At 49.5% G+C, this 14,295-nt stretch overlaps 1 protein-coding gene across 10 annotated transcripts in view; it reads right to left on the bottom strand.

Annotated features, from left to right (window-relative positions):
* WWC1 (WW and C2 domain containing 1) overlaps positions 1 to 14,295 on the bottom strand; it is a 173,257-nt gene that overhangs the window by 41,465 nt on the left and 117,497 nt on the right. For all 10 annotated transcript variants that reach the window (XM_017849427.1, XM_017849428.1, XM_017849432.1 and 7 more), the window contains exons 10-13: positions 7,027 to 7,116; positions 5,062 to 5,597; positions 699 to 807; positions 56 to 136 (exon numbers count right to left, since the gene is read on the bottom strand). In XM_017849427.1, the coding sequence (XP_017704916.1) occupies positions 56 to 136; positions 699 to 807; positions 5,062 to 5,597; positions 7,027 to 7,116 (816 nt within the window). The remainder of the gene's footprint in view (positions 1 to 55; positions 137 to 698; positions 808 to 5,061; positions 5,598 to 7,026; positions 7,117 to 14,295) is intronic.

Raw genomic sequence — 14,295 nt, 5'->3', positions numbered from 1 at the left:
AAGAAGGGACCCCACACAGACCGTTCCTTCTATCCTCATCGTCCTTGTCACTTACTTCAGGGCAATCTGAACTCGGGCCGCACCCAATGCTTCCGATTCGTCACTGTCAAAAGCAGCAGCTTCTGAAGCACCCAGTCTGAAAGGCAACAGGGGAGGAGGAGTTAGGCTTCCTTGCAGTGAACAAACTGTTTTGGGAGGCTGGGGTTACATCCCCAGGAAGGAAAGTTGGGGTTTGCTCAGCTTCCCTCCAGGTCCTTTTTTAAATTTTAATTAAAAAAAATTTTTAGAGATTGGGTCTCACTAGTTTGCCCAGGCTGGTCTCGAACTCCTGGTGTCAAGTGATCCTCCCATTGAAGCCTCCCAAGTAGCTGGGATTACAGACTCACACCACTATGCCCAGCTTGGACTCCTCTCTTAAGGTGCCTGGCCTTTCTCTAGTGCTTACTCCTTAGCCATACACCTTTTTCGTAGCTACCACAGAACTAGCACTCCCCTAAACCCGAAGCATCTCTAACCCCAGGAGAAGTTATGCTGTCTGTGCCTTGGTCTGCCAAGAGGAAGGTGGGGTCACGCCTTCTTGGGGCTCCTCCCACACACTGTAGGGGCCAAAACCTAAGCCACCCCACAGGCCTAGGCTCTGGATATTCAGAGTTCATGGCTTACATGGCCACAAAGAGAGCCAGCACCCAGACACCCACCTCTGCACGGAAGCCTCGTACACACCACTGTCCCCAGCCACTGACTCGTCCGATACTGCGGCAGAGACACAGGCCACTTTCAGGCCACACCCCTGGGCCGTATTCACAGCTAGAGAAGGAAAATGGAAAGTCAGGTTCAGGAACCAGAAAACTGTCTTTGCAACTCCCAATTTTGTTTTGTTTTTGAGACAGGGTCTCACTCATCCAGGCTGGAGTGCAGCGGCACGATCATGGCTCACTGCAGCCTCGACCACTCCGGGTTCTGGTGATCCTCCCACCTCCGCCTCCCAAGTACTGGAACTGCAGGCATGTGCCACCAGACTCAGATAATTTTTAAATTATTATTATTTTGTTGCAGAGATGGGGTTTTGCCATATTGCCCAGGTTGGTCTTGAACTCCTGGTCTCAAGAAATCCGCCTGCTTTGGCCTTCCGAAGTGCTGGGATTACAGGCGTGAGCCACCGTAATCCCAACACTTTGGGATTTGGGGAGCCTGAACTCCCAATTTTGATACACTATCTAAGGATGAAAGATGGTTCCACCAAATTCCAACCACCTCTAAACGCTAAAGCAAAAAAAAATGTTTTAAAGTTTGCTTTAGAGTGATGGAAGGAGTCACATGTGATTTTGTGTTTTACCATCCCAGGCTCTGGAGTCGAACTGCCTGGATTCAAATCCAGTTCCACCACTTACTCCTTCATGACCTTGAGATACTGACTTAATCCTATTAAGCCCCAGATGCCTCATTTGGAAAACTTGGATAATAATACCTACTTATTATTATCCAAGTTGAGAGGACTCAGTGAGACATTATAGGGGAAGTCCTTAATATAGAGATTGGTGCAGGCATGCAAAGTGCTCTACACAACTCATTACAGCTATCCTTATTGCCACTACTGTTCCTATCACTGTGGATATCTATACTTTCAATGGCAAAAACCGCAATTACTTTGCACCAACCTAATAGATCCATCCCTACCCACCTAGGGCAAAATAACAGCCCCTGGACTCTCAGGACAGAGAAGGGAGAGATTAAGCACCCGTTCTTCCACTGCCTATCCCTTTCCACTCCTAATTCAGCTCCTCCTCTTCCCTACCCTTAACAGGGGCCCTTGAAAGTCTCTGATCTGAGGCTCATAACTAAGCACTCAACACGTGCTGCACATTCCTTCCTTGCCCAAGTAATGAACACCCACGATATGCCAGGCCCATTGCCATGTTCGGAACTACAAAGATGAATAAGACAGTTCCTGCCCTCCTTGCAGGGGGGAAGGCCAGATCCAGATCTTACAATCTCACAGCTAACACCTCTGAGCACCTGGCGACAGACTGGAGAAGGGCAAGGGCTCGCAGCATTGAGGGGCACAGAGTCCGGGGCATGGCAGGCTGGGGATGGCGATGGGTGACAAGACGGGTCTGGGAGACGGCAAGTGCTGGCGATGGGGAAGCCGAGCCTGCTGAGCCCGTGGAGACCTCCTGCTTTCAGACCCACGCATCTCCACCCTCCACTAAACCACTTAAGGAGATTAATTTGTCTGCTGACCGAACAGCAGCACTAATCACATAACCTGCTTAGCGTCTGAGCTCTGCCTGGCATTGCTCGCTGTAGGGAAGGCTTCTGGAGATGGCATGAAGGAAATGCCATCCCAAGACCTGTGTGTACCCAGCCTAATGTGCTGTCTTAGGCCCACAAGCCCCAAGGACACTGCTGGGGAGGGGAGAGAAGGGGGTCACTTCACAGGACATAGCTGGGGTCTGAGTGTCCTGACTTGGCTTAATATTGCCATCAGAGGCACGCCCCTTGAGCCTCGTTAGAGATTCCACCTGTACCCCCTCCTCTCCAGGGAACAATTTTCTGAAGCTTGCCACCTGCTATAGTAGGGCGCTTGCTTTTATTTTGAGAGCACTCAGCAAGACTCCCTTCCTGATGAGGGAAATCCAGGGATCTCCCGGCTCCTCTTCTAAGGAAACCACCGGCACTCAAAGCCTTTGTTAACAAGGAAACCTCATTTCCCTACCATGCTCCCCCTGGCCCTTGCACACAAATGGGCAATTCTGGGCACAGCAGCAGCACTCCTGCCCATGCCTGGAGCCACAAGGCTAATATGGGTCTGGCTGCTTCTAGCTGGCCTCACCTGGAGCCAGGAACACAAGCTTTTTGTAGACAGAACTCGGCACATGGATAATAGTGTGCATTCTGAGCAGGCGGTCCTTGTGCCAGTTCTGGTCTTGCCATTTCACTCTGTGGGACTAACCTCAGACAAGTCTTTTAACCTCACTGTGCCCCACTTTTTTCATCTTTAAGACGGGGATAAAAGGGACAGGGCTTGGTGGTTCACGCCTGTAATCCCAGCACTTTGGGAGGCCAAGACGGATCAACTGAGGTCAGGAGTTCAAGACCAGCCTGGTCAACATGGTGAAAGCCCGTTTTTACTAAAAATACAAAAAATTAGCCAGGCATGGTGGCATGCACCTGTAATCCCAGCTAACTTGGTAGGCCGAGGCAGGAGAATCGCTTGAACCCAGGAGGTGGAGGTTGCAGTGAGCCAGGATGGCGCCACTGCACTCCAGCCTGGGTTACAGAGTGACACTCCATCTCAAAAAAAAAAAAAAAAAAAAAAAAAGAAAGAAAAAATAGCACCCACCTCCCAGAGGTGTTGTGAGGCTTAAATGAGTAAATATGCACAGAAGTACCTGAATCCTAAACACCTGTACTCTATATAGCATAGCTATGATTATTGTGAGCTATTATTACTGTGGCCAGGAAAGCCGAGGCCCAGATGAGTTTACTGAGCACCCTACTCAGTCCTGACCTTCACACCCAGAGCCAGATGGGGTTGGTGGGGCCCCAAGTACCAGGAGTTGGCATGAATGTACACGCTGAACTGCCTCTCAGCCTAAGGCATGACAATAAAGGGGTTGGGTTCTGGGGCCAGAAAGACTCAGGTTCCTATCCCTGCTTCCTCGCTTGCTGGCTGGGTGACCTAAGGCAAGTGACATCACCTCTCTGATCTCCAATTCCTCATCAGTGAAATGGACAGAATAGAAATAACCAATTTCACCATATATTAAGCACATTGCCCAACTCATAATACATCCCCAATATACGTTAACTATTATGATTTATTATGTGGTTGCTGCTAAAGATAAAAAGGTTTTCTCCTAATAAATCTTAGCTGTCAATGTCAGCATCATCTTCTGTTTTGAAGATTCCAACTTAAATCCCGACCAACATCCACCAAAGTGTTCTTTCTGACCCCATGCAGAATGAATGGGAGTCGGCTCATATCATTACCAGCTTCAAACAGTCACATGGGTCCCCAGTGCAATTAGGATAAAATCCAAACTCCTTAGCATAGCCCACCAGGCCTTTCAGGATCTGGACTCTGCCTAGTTCTCCAGCCTCGTTGGTAACCCCTACCTCTGACTCATGGCTTCCTGGCTCCCCTTCTATTTCCTTGCTCTGACCTCAGAGATTTTGCTCTTGCTTTTCCCAAGGCTGGCTCCATCTCACCATTCGAGATACCCTCAAATGTCATCTTCTTTCACAACCCAAGCTGCCCCGGCAGTCCCACCTCCAACCTGAAAGCCTGGATCACATTCCCTGTTTTATTTCCTTTGTAGTGCTTGTTTGGTTGCAGGTTCATTCCCTGTGCCTCCATCTGAACATAAGCTTCATGAGAACAGGGACCCTGTGTGTCTTCAACACAGAATCCTTAGTGACCAACCCAGTGCCTGACACACAGAATATCTGTTGAATGAATGGATAGATGAATCCATGTATATCCATTAGCACAGGATGACCTGACACTTAGTTTTTTTTTTTTTTTTTGATACGGAGTCTCGCTCTGTCGCCCAGGCTGGAGTGCAGTGGCTGGATCTCAGCTCACTGCAAGCTCTGCCTCCCGGGTTTACGCCATTCTCCTGCCTCAGCCTCCCAAGTAGCTGGGACTACAGGCGCCTGCCAACTCGCCCGGCTAGTTTTTTGTATTTTTTAGCAGAGACGGGGTTTCGGCGTGTTAGCTAGGTTGGTCTCGATCTCCTGACCTCGCGATCCACCCGTCTCGGCCTCCCAAAGTGCTGGGATTATAGGCTTGAGCCACCGCGCCCGGCCGACACTTAGTTTTATAAGGTGCTAAATGTCTGTTGGAGGACAGAATCTACTACCAAAAACCCTTCGCACAGGACCTCAAAAATACTGAGTTAATAAATATCCCACTGAATAAATATACTTGCCATACAAAGACCCAGCACACAGAAAGCAATCAGTAAATATAGACTAGAATAATCACTGGGGGTTCTGAGCACACAGTATCTCTTTCCCTCTTCCCGGTTCCCACCCTCTGGGCATGGTGCTCTCTACCTTGGCCCAGCTGCTTGCCCTCCGTTCCTGGTTCCTCCAGCCGGTATCTTTCTTGGGTGCTGTTACCAAGGCTCAGTTCACAAAGAGTGGCACTCAGCTCCGGGTCTTCAAACTCCAGGGAGTTGAGGAAAGCATCACCAGCCAGGAGGGGGTCAGCCATGAGAGGGGAACAGGGTGGGGAGGGGGAGGAGAGAGAGGAACGTGGGGACAGGGAGGTCATGGACTTCGGGGTGCCAGACAGGGAACGCAGAGCCTGCAGGCGGCCACCTCCCTCTGCCTTCTGGGTCTTGGCCACCTCGTCCTCATGGATGGTGGTGATGCAGCCCGAGGGCCGGAAGCCGGTGGCTCCCTCCAGGAGCAGAAACTCCACCTTGCTCTGCAGCTCTGAGTCCAGCTGCTCAAAGGGGTCATAGTAGAGGTCAGTGAAGCTGGCTGAAGTGGAGGAGTCCAGGCTGGATGCAACCAGGGAGCCCCGGCTGGACGTGAGGGATCCGGGGCTGCTGCCTGAGGACAGGGACTGCATGCTGCTTGAGAGACTGGGATACCGGGAGGGGAAGGACAGTGAGATGCACACAGTGAAGTGGGCCCCCTGAGACCCTCTGCTGGGCTCTGGAAAGCACCATGATCTCACTAGACTTGCTTGGCAATCTCTAGGGTAGACCCTTCACCCCCATTTCATGGAAAACTGATACCCCAAGAAGGCCATATAATCAAGACATGGCAGAGCTGGGCTTTGGACTCAAGTTAGCTGCCTTAAAAGTTCAGTTTTTCCTCTAGATCTGTTTCCCAAAGCTCCAATTGGCTACATTGCATTTGTGTATTTTTTCATAGTTGAATCCACTATGAAATAAAAATTTCTTAATGTCTTTCTTGAAATCAACTCACTTTTTTTTTTTTTTTTTGGAGACGGAGTCTCGCTCTGTCGCCCAAGCTGGAGTGCAGTGGCACGATCTCAGCTCACTGCAACCTCCGCCTCCTGGGTTTAAGCAATTCTCCTGCCTCAGCCTCCTGAGTATCTGAGACTATAGGCGCCCACCACCATACCTGGCTAATTTTTTGTATTTTAGTAGAGACGGGGTTTTACCATGTTGCCCAGGTTAGTCTCAAATGCCTGAGCTCAGGCAACCCACCCGCCTCGGCCTCCCAAAGTGGTAGGATTACAGGTGTGAGCCACTGCGCCCACCCCAACTCACTGTTTTAATATTTTAAAACATCTATCTTAAAAGAAAACTTTACATCCTAAGTGTAATTTGAAAAGCAGTATCACTTACTACAAAGAGAAGGCCACCATTAGAAAAAAATCGAATGAAACAAAATGTTGTTATTAGGTTCCAGTGACGCACTGTTGTTTACGGAGGCCCAGGCCTGAGGCTACTTTCTCTGCGTTGTACAGGCAGGTGGCAGTGTGAGTTTCCTAAGTCTTTTTTTTTCTTTTTGGAGATAAGGTCTGGCTCAGTTACCCAGGCTGGAGTGCCGTGGCACGATCTCGGCTCACGGTAAGCATCCTCCCAGGCTCAAGTCATCCTCCCACCTCAGCCTCCCGAGTAGCTGGGACCACAGGCATGCACCGCCACACCCGGCTAATTTCGTAGTTTTAGCAGAAATGGGGTTTCGCCATGTTGCCCAGGCTGGTTTCACACTTCTGAGCTCAAGCGATCCACCCACCTTGGCCTCGCAAAGTGCTGGGATCACAGGTGTGAGCCATGACACCCAGTCGAGTCTCCTAAGACTTCCTAGTACCTGCCTGGGGCCTTCTTTGTGCTATCCGTCCGGAGAGGTCAAGACCCCTATTCCTAGCCACACCAGGCCACGCCCGAGTCTGCTGACAATCCACTTGCTGTGCTTCTAAACGTCCACACTCAAGCCACGGAGGACAAGCGAAGGGTAGAGCCTGGGCTGGGACACTGGGGACACCCATGTCTGGCCATGCCCAGGGGATCAGTGGCCTCACCGCCCACCACTCACCTTTTCAGCTGAGAGTGCAGAGTTGCCACCTGCCGAGTGGCTTCCTCCAGTTCTCTCACCAGCTGGTTCCTCTTACTGTTTAACTTTAACCTGGAGGGAGAGGAAGCATGAGAGGGATGCCCTGAAAGGAAGCACAGGCATGCACTCTTACCCATGTACACCCAAACCCACAGGCACAAGAACTTTCTGCAAGCATTTGACCATGGCAACCAGGGAGCTAGAGCATCCACATACATTATAATCCTATGATAACTGCAGTATCACTCACCCACTATATATATATCAGGCACTCTGCTAGGAACCTTAGGACACTGCCTTAATTCAGTCACACAATAATGGTGCATAGTAAGAATGATTTCTACCACTTTACATAAGAGGAAATCGAGGCCCTTAGAGTTGTATAATTTACCTAAAGCTGTGGAATTAGTGGCAGAATTAGGATTTCACCCAACCATACCCTCCTTCTCTTCCTTCCTCCCTCTTTCATCTCATATTTACTGAGTGCCCATTTTGTACTGGACCCTTCCCATGGCACTGGGGATAAAGTAGTGAGTGAGCACAGTAGGACTTGTTTCTGTTCTTATGGGGCTTACACTCTACTGGGGAGAACCGATATTAAATAAATACTCAAATACCTAATTAACATAGTGTATGACAAGGTCCACGAAGAAAAAGTACACAAAGGTAGAAAAGAACACAAAAGGAGAGGCCCAATTTGAACTGGCAGGTAAGCCTTTTCCAGCCAAGTGAGTCTGTGGCTGAGACTGGCAGTGTGTACCCTGCCCTGTCCCCGGACCATTTTCCCAGCCTTCCCTGCAGCCGGGTGGGCAGGGCATATGACCAAGTTCTGACCAATGGGATATGAGCACAAGTAGTTAAGAAAAGTGGGTGTGTCTTCTTCACTGTCTCTTGCATGGACTCTCGTGGACTCAAAGGGGGAGGTGTCACACATGGAAAGAGCCTGGGTTCCTGAATGACCACATGGAAGGCTGCCTGTTAACCGGACATACCCAATTAAGACATTATACGGACAAGAAATAAGCCTGTTGTGTGAAGCCACAGAGACTTTGGGGGCTGTTTCTTGCAGCAGTTAGATTCCTGACTAGTAGAGAAATTTAAGGGTGGATAATGGACAGCAGTTTGCTAGGAAAAGTGCAGGAGGAAAGAACATTCCAAGTGGGGGCTTTAGCAGAGACCTTGTCATCTTGAGGTCACCATGACTGTGGGGAGGACAATGGGCAGGAGGCTGAAGACTGAACACAGGAAGGGTGGCTGTGAGGTGTAACCGAGATGGGGGAGGCTTGAGCAATGCAGAGACAGAGACAGTGCCTAGGCTGCAGGAGCGGGTGAGGCTGAGGGAGTAAATGGGAAAGACTCTGTGGTTATGCTATGAGCACCCAAGTGGACCTGCAGATGGCATCTGCTAAGACGAGAAGGCTGAGGCAGGGGAACCCGGGGGACGAGAAGAGCTCTATTATGGCTATGTGGGTATGAACGCTGAACAGGTGGGCTGCTATGAAGGTCGGGGGGGCGGTCCCTATCAGATGGATCACCACCTGAATGAGATTACCATCTGCTCCGGTTTGATTTTTGTTCCCCTGAAATCCTACTCTGAAGTCCTAAGCCCCAGTACCTCCGAATGTGATTGTATTTGGAGATAGGGCTTTTAAGGAGTAATTAAGGTAAAATGAGGTCAGTAGGGCAAACTCTAATCCAGTATGACTGGTGTCCTTCTAAGAGGAGATTAGGGCACAGGCACGGGGGAAGACCATGTGAAACGGAGGGAGGAGGAGGCCATCTACAAACCAAGGGAAGAGACCTCAGAAGAAAGCAACCCCGCTGACATCTGATCTTGGACTTTTACCTTCCAGACTGTGAGAAAATAAATGTCCACTGTTTAAGTCACCCAGTCAGTCTGTGGTACGTTGTTATGGCAGCCTTAGCAGACTCATGCACCATCTTGGGGCAAAATACAGAATCGAAAACAAGGGAAGGTCTAGGACCAAGCTCTGAGTACATACAACATTCCGAGGTTGGGTAGACTGGCAACAGTCAGCAAAGGAGCTGGAGAGAATGGGACCAGAGAGTCGAGAGAAGTTAGTGGACGTGATGGAATGTCACAGAACCAGAAGCAAAGATTTTCACCCAGGCATGCCTGACACCAAAGCCCATTCAGTAAACTATCTCCCTGGAGGCAAATCCTTCTGTTTGGAAGAGACCTCTGGCTTTAGGACCATATGTCAGCCCCCACCTCTCCTGAAATCCCCCATGGAGGGCAGCTTGGGTGGACTCCAGGTGTGTCTTTGTCCCTGGAATGGCTCTCCAACCCCTGGAGTGGGTCCACTACAAAATAAAGGACCCTATCAAATAAGCCCGTGCCCTCACAAACTCATGACCTGGGCTGCTCTCGTCTGTCTACTAGACTAGTCTTTCTCAGCTTGTGGCCCACAGACTATCTGCATCAGAAAGTGGGGAGTGCTTATTGAAATGCACATTCCTGGGCCCTACTCTGACCTGCTGAATCAAGAAGCCCGGGGTAGGGCCCAGAAATCTCTCCTTTCATCAAGCCTCCCAGGTGATCTTTAGGCACACCAAGGTTTGCAAGCTGCCGCACTGCAGGGAGATGGCAGAGAGGCAGAGGCTGTGTCTTGCTCACTCAGCACCTAGCACCTAGTATAGTGCCCACCATGTAGACAGGCTCAATATTTGCTGAATGGATGACTTTTTCTCCAGATGAAGCAGGCAGAGTTTATGAGCTCTGCTGAAACACCTGCATGTTATTATACATTCCATGGACAGGTGTGTACCACTGTTGGCCTCCATCCCCTCATGTCAACCTGCTGAAGAGGGGATGACTGACTAGCTGGTCCCTGGACTGGGAAGTGAACCTAGAAAGGGCTCATTTCCATGGAAAAGCCAAGTCATGCCATCCGTCTACCCACACACCCAAGCCCCTAGCACACGCCCCGCAGTAAAGACCAGAGCTTGCTCTAGACACAATGGAAAAGTGTTGAGGGGTGGGTCGGGCTTGTTACTGGGCAACTGAATCTGTGAAATTACAGAAAAGACAACAGGAGCAGCAGGCAGAGTGGCCTTGGCATGGTTCTTGGTCAGCTCAGTCCCTGGCACTGTTCTTCTAGAGTCCTGGCTGAGGCTGGGGTGGGGGTGCAGAGTGGGTTGACAGACAGAACCCGTAATGAACAAAATCCTTGACTTTCAACAGAATGAACAAGGTTGTGGAATCTCTTGACCCAGTATAAAAGGAAAGCTCAGGAACAGTTGAGGTCCAGGATCAAGGAGCAGCTGAGGCTCATCATTTTTACCGTGGTTTTCCTCTTCTCTGTGGGAGAAAAGCCACAGAGGTGTGGGCTGGGAGCAAATGTGGGTCCCCAATGAAGCCTCAACAGGATGATGAGGGGTCTGCAATGCACAGGTGCCGAGGCCACCTCCCAGTGGCATTGGGTTTTGCAGGATAGATGGCACACATGTGTGATGCCTGGCACACGCTGGGAGGCCAAGAACGCATCAAGTATGGAGGCAGGCAGAGGATCCAGAAGGTGGGGCTGGAGTCCCCACAAGCTGTAGCTCAGCACCTTGGGTGGTGGTTAAAAATGTAAGAACCTGGGCTGCATCTCAGGCCAGAAGAATCGGTCCCTGGGGTGGGGCCAGGGAGCCTGTGCACTAATGAGCATCCTGCATGACTGCACACCAGGTCTGGGGAGCAGTGGGGAAGGCCCTCGGGAAGGAGGGGGAGGCAGAGGGTAGGATGAGGTTTGTTCGGATGCCTGTGAGTCTGATTTGTGAGCGGGGTTTGGCAGGTCCTGCAGTCAGCCTCTCCTGGATGTGTCTATTCCTGTCCTCAAAGGCACCTTGAATGCGAGGCTGTCGTGTAAAGATGAGGAGCATAATAATCTCATTTTGAGAGAGAGAGAATAGAGAAAGAGGAGCAAGGGGAGAAAGAGAGAAACAGAGACACTAAAAATAAAGATACACACACATGAGAAACAAAGAGAGAAGGGAAACAGAATACCAGAGTCAGAAGGATGAACACAGACAGACACACATGGAGCTGGAAGGAAACAGCTGCAGACACAAAGACAGCTGGGGCGGCTTTCCCGTCTCCCCACTGTGGGAGACCCACAGCCATGAGCATGGTACGCCATTCCTGTGGGCTTCCTCCTTAGACTCCTTTTAGGGCACACGTGGCTGCCTGCCTGCATGCGCTCCAGCTTCCCTACCACTGCATTTGCCCCAAGTACTCTCCTACCAGGCCCTCCGAGCTGCCCGCTCAGCAGCTGCAGTGGAGTGGAGGTTCTGGCCTCCCTGTACTAGCTATGTGAACTCACTACTCCAGAGGAGCCAGCAGACCTTTGAAAGATGGGGTTGAAGGCAACAACAGAAGGCCTTCTGAGTGGCAAGCACCCTAAAGTGAGCACAGCCTCTGGGGCTAGCAAACCTGTGGTCTTCTAATCCCAGCTCTGGCACTTAGGGATCTCGGGTGAGCCTCATCTTTCCTCATTTGTAAAATGGGGATTAACCTCAGGGTTCCTGGGAGGTTTAAATGAGATTTTATAGGCTACCGCCTGGCACAGGATGGGAGCTTCTACATGTGGTATATCTTAGGGGTTCCTAAGAGCCTCCAATTCGAGTTTCAAGAAACCAACAATTTTACAGAAGGGAAAAGCCTGGTCTAACTGCCTGCCTTCAGACCATACATGTATTTAATGTAATTACAGTAAATCCTCAACATTGTAGATAGGTTCTTGCTAACTGCAACTTTAAGTAAAATGATGTACATCAAGTTATCAAATAATGTCATTTTTTAATAAAGTTGATGGAGCTGGGTGCAGTGGGTCACGCCTATAATCTCAGCACTTTGGGAGGCCAAGGCAGGTAGCTCACCTGAGGTCAGGAGTTTGAGACCAGCTTGTCCAGCATGGTGAAACCCCATTTCTACTAAAATACAAAAATTAGCTGGGTGTGGTGGCGCGCACTTGTAATCCCAGCTACTCGGGAGGCTGAGGCAGGAGAACTGCTTGAACTTGGAAGGCAGAAGTTGCAGTAAGCCGAGATGGTGCCACTGCACTCCAGCCTGTGTGACAGGGCAAGACTCCATCTCGAAAAAAATAGAAATAAAACATAAAGTTGATGGAAAAAAATTGGTTTCATTGTATGTAGTTTTGCTTAAAGTCACAGTTTTCCAAGAACCTACTAACAAATGTTAAGTGAGGACTTAATGTATCCTGCTTTTTCCCTATTAGGCAAGTGATATCCAAATTGGTCAATGACTTGCTCAAAGTCAGCAAGTGAGAAGCGTGTTCCTTTCGACCTAACAAAGAGTGAAGCTGCCATAAGTCTGTTCTCTTCAGCTGCTGGCTGTGGGGACAATGAATAGCTAAGGGCTTCCCAGTGGCAATTATAGGGTCTGGGAGCAAGTGAGCGACCCAGGGAATGGGTATAAAGACCAGGAGATATACACAGAGGCCTAGTAAGGATCTGCCTAGGCCAGCTAACCATTTATTCTTTCAACAAACACTAAAGGCATGTGGGCATATAGACACAGGCCTTATCCCCAAAGCACAAAATCCCAGAGAAAGCATAATGGAGTCATGGTGCTAAAGAAGACTTGTAGCAAGGTGCTTCCAAGGACTGCAGAACACCAATTATTCAAGCTCTGTCCTTCTCCTTCTCCCACCAACGGGTAGTGGGTCAGGGCTAATCAGCTGCTGCTGCCAATGAAGAATGGAAGAGAGGAAATGGATACACTTTGGACATCACTGCTAGCAGTTCTAAGCAACTAGTGGGGAGAGATTCCCGCCATCAACGAGTCAAGAGAATCTCTGAAGCCATGGGAAGCTAGGCGAGAACTTGGTGAACCTGATCCACCTGGCACCATGCCATGTGCAAGTGGGGCTCACTCAATTGCTAGGATGGTACTGCAGGCTGAGCGCCTTAGAGCTTGAAGGCTCCCTGGAAGACCCATGGTGGGGTGACAGAATGAGCACAGACAGGCATCTCTAGGACTCCCGACTGCTTCAAATGAGGCACTAGGCACGTTTACTTGCTTCATAAGCTGGGCTTCTTCCTCTGATTTCACTAGAAAAAGGAATTCCCTTGCTCATATTCCAAACACACACCACACACATACACTTGAAAATCACCAGCTTCACTTCTAAGCTCCTTAGGGGCAGGGACCTTGCTGAATAAAGGCTCCTGGGGAAAAAATGGTGAAAATAACTATAATAGATTTGAAGGTCATGGGGCAGGGACCATGTCTTGTTAATTTCTGAATCCCCCAAACTGCCTTGCACACACAGTCTGTGCAGCAAAGGGTTTCTCACATGAATGAGTAAACATTGGCTGATGAACAGAACGAATGAATGAACTTGAAGCTGGAGAGCGTAAAGCCTGTGGTGAACACAGTGTTGCATTTGGTGCAGTGTGGGTGTGGAGGTTGGTGGGAACACTGAAGGAAATAAACAAAGACAATGTCTATGATAAGGTCTAAATTAGAGAATATAAACCAGTGGCTTTTAGGTTATATCAGGCCCATAGATGAGGCTGATTTGCATTTTTTGAAAAAAACTTCTGGATTAGTTCCCAATATTTAAAAATAAAAAATCCAAACGACTCTTTTGTTTGAAGTACAGGCAGCTCTGGCAGCCCGAGGCCTGTACTCCCATTTGCTGCAGCAGACAGACAGCACCTGCTCTAGACCAGTGGGGTCTGTGCACTCTGGTCTGACACAGACCACTGCCAGGTGGGTCTCCAGCATTTCTGTGACCTGCTTGGCTCCTATAAGCATGCCAGTTTGCAACTCCCACCCAGAATAGTGTTTTTCAAACTGCAAACTGCAACCCCTTACCTAGCATGGGGTGAAATCAATTTGGTGAGTCATGAACTGCACGAAACAAAATGCAATAGAAGAGAGAAAACATCAGAGGAACATCACAGGTAGAAAGAGCAGGCACTGTTTTGTGAACCTTGTATCAGGTCACAGTATAAAATGTGCATCACTGTCAAAAAACTGGAAAATGACTGCTTTAAATTATATAGAGTTATGTGGCTTAATTGAGTCAGAAGATACATTTTGAACACCTGCACCTAAGCAGACTTTTTGGTAGCATGATTCACCATGCAAAGTACCAGGGTAGCTGGTGCACTGGATGGCGAATCATCTTTCCTGATTTCCTATGTCGGCAATCTGAGAGATTTCTGAACTCAGCGTGCTCAGGGTGGAGCCCAGGGACCTGGAGCCCCCTCATCTTT

Source organism: Rhinopithecus bieti, unplaced genomic scaffold, assembly GCF_001698545.2.
Source record: "Rhinopithecus bieti isolate Rb0 unplaced genomic scaffold, ASM169854v2 scaffold_30732, whole genome shotgun sequence".
Taxonomy (NCBI): domain Eukaryota; kingdom Metazoa; phylum Chordata; class Mammalia; order Primates; family Cercopithecidae; genus Rhinopithecus; species Rhinopithecus bieti.
This window is presented reverse-complemented; position numbering and strand designations above follow the sequence as displayed.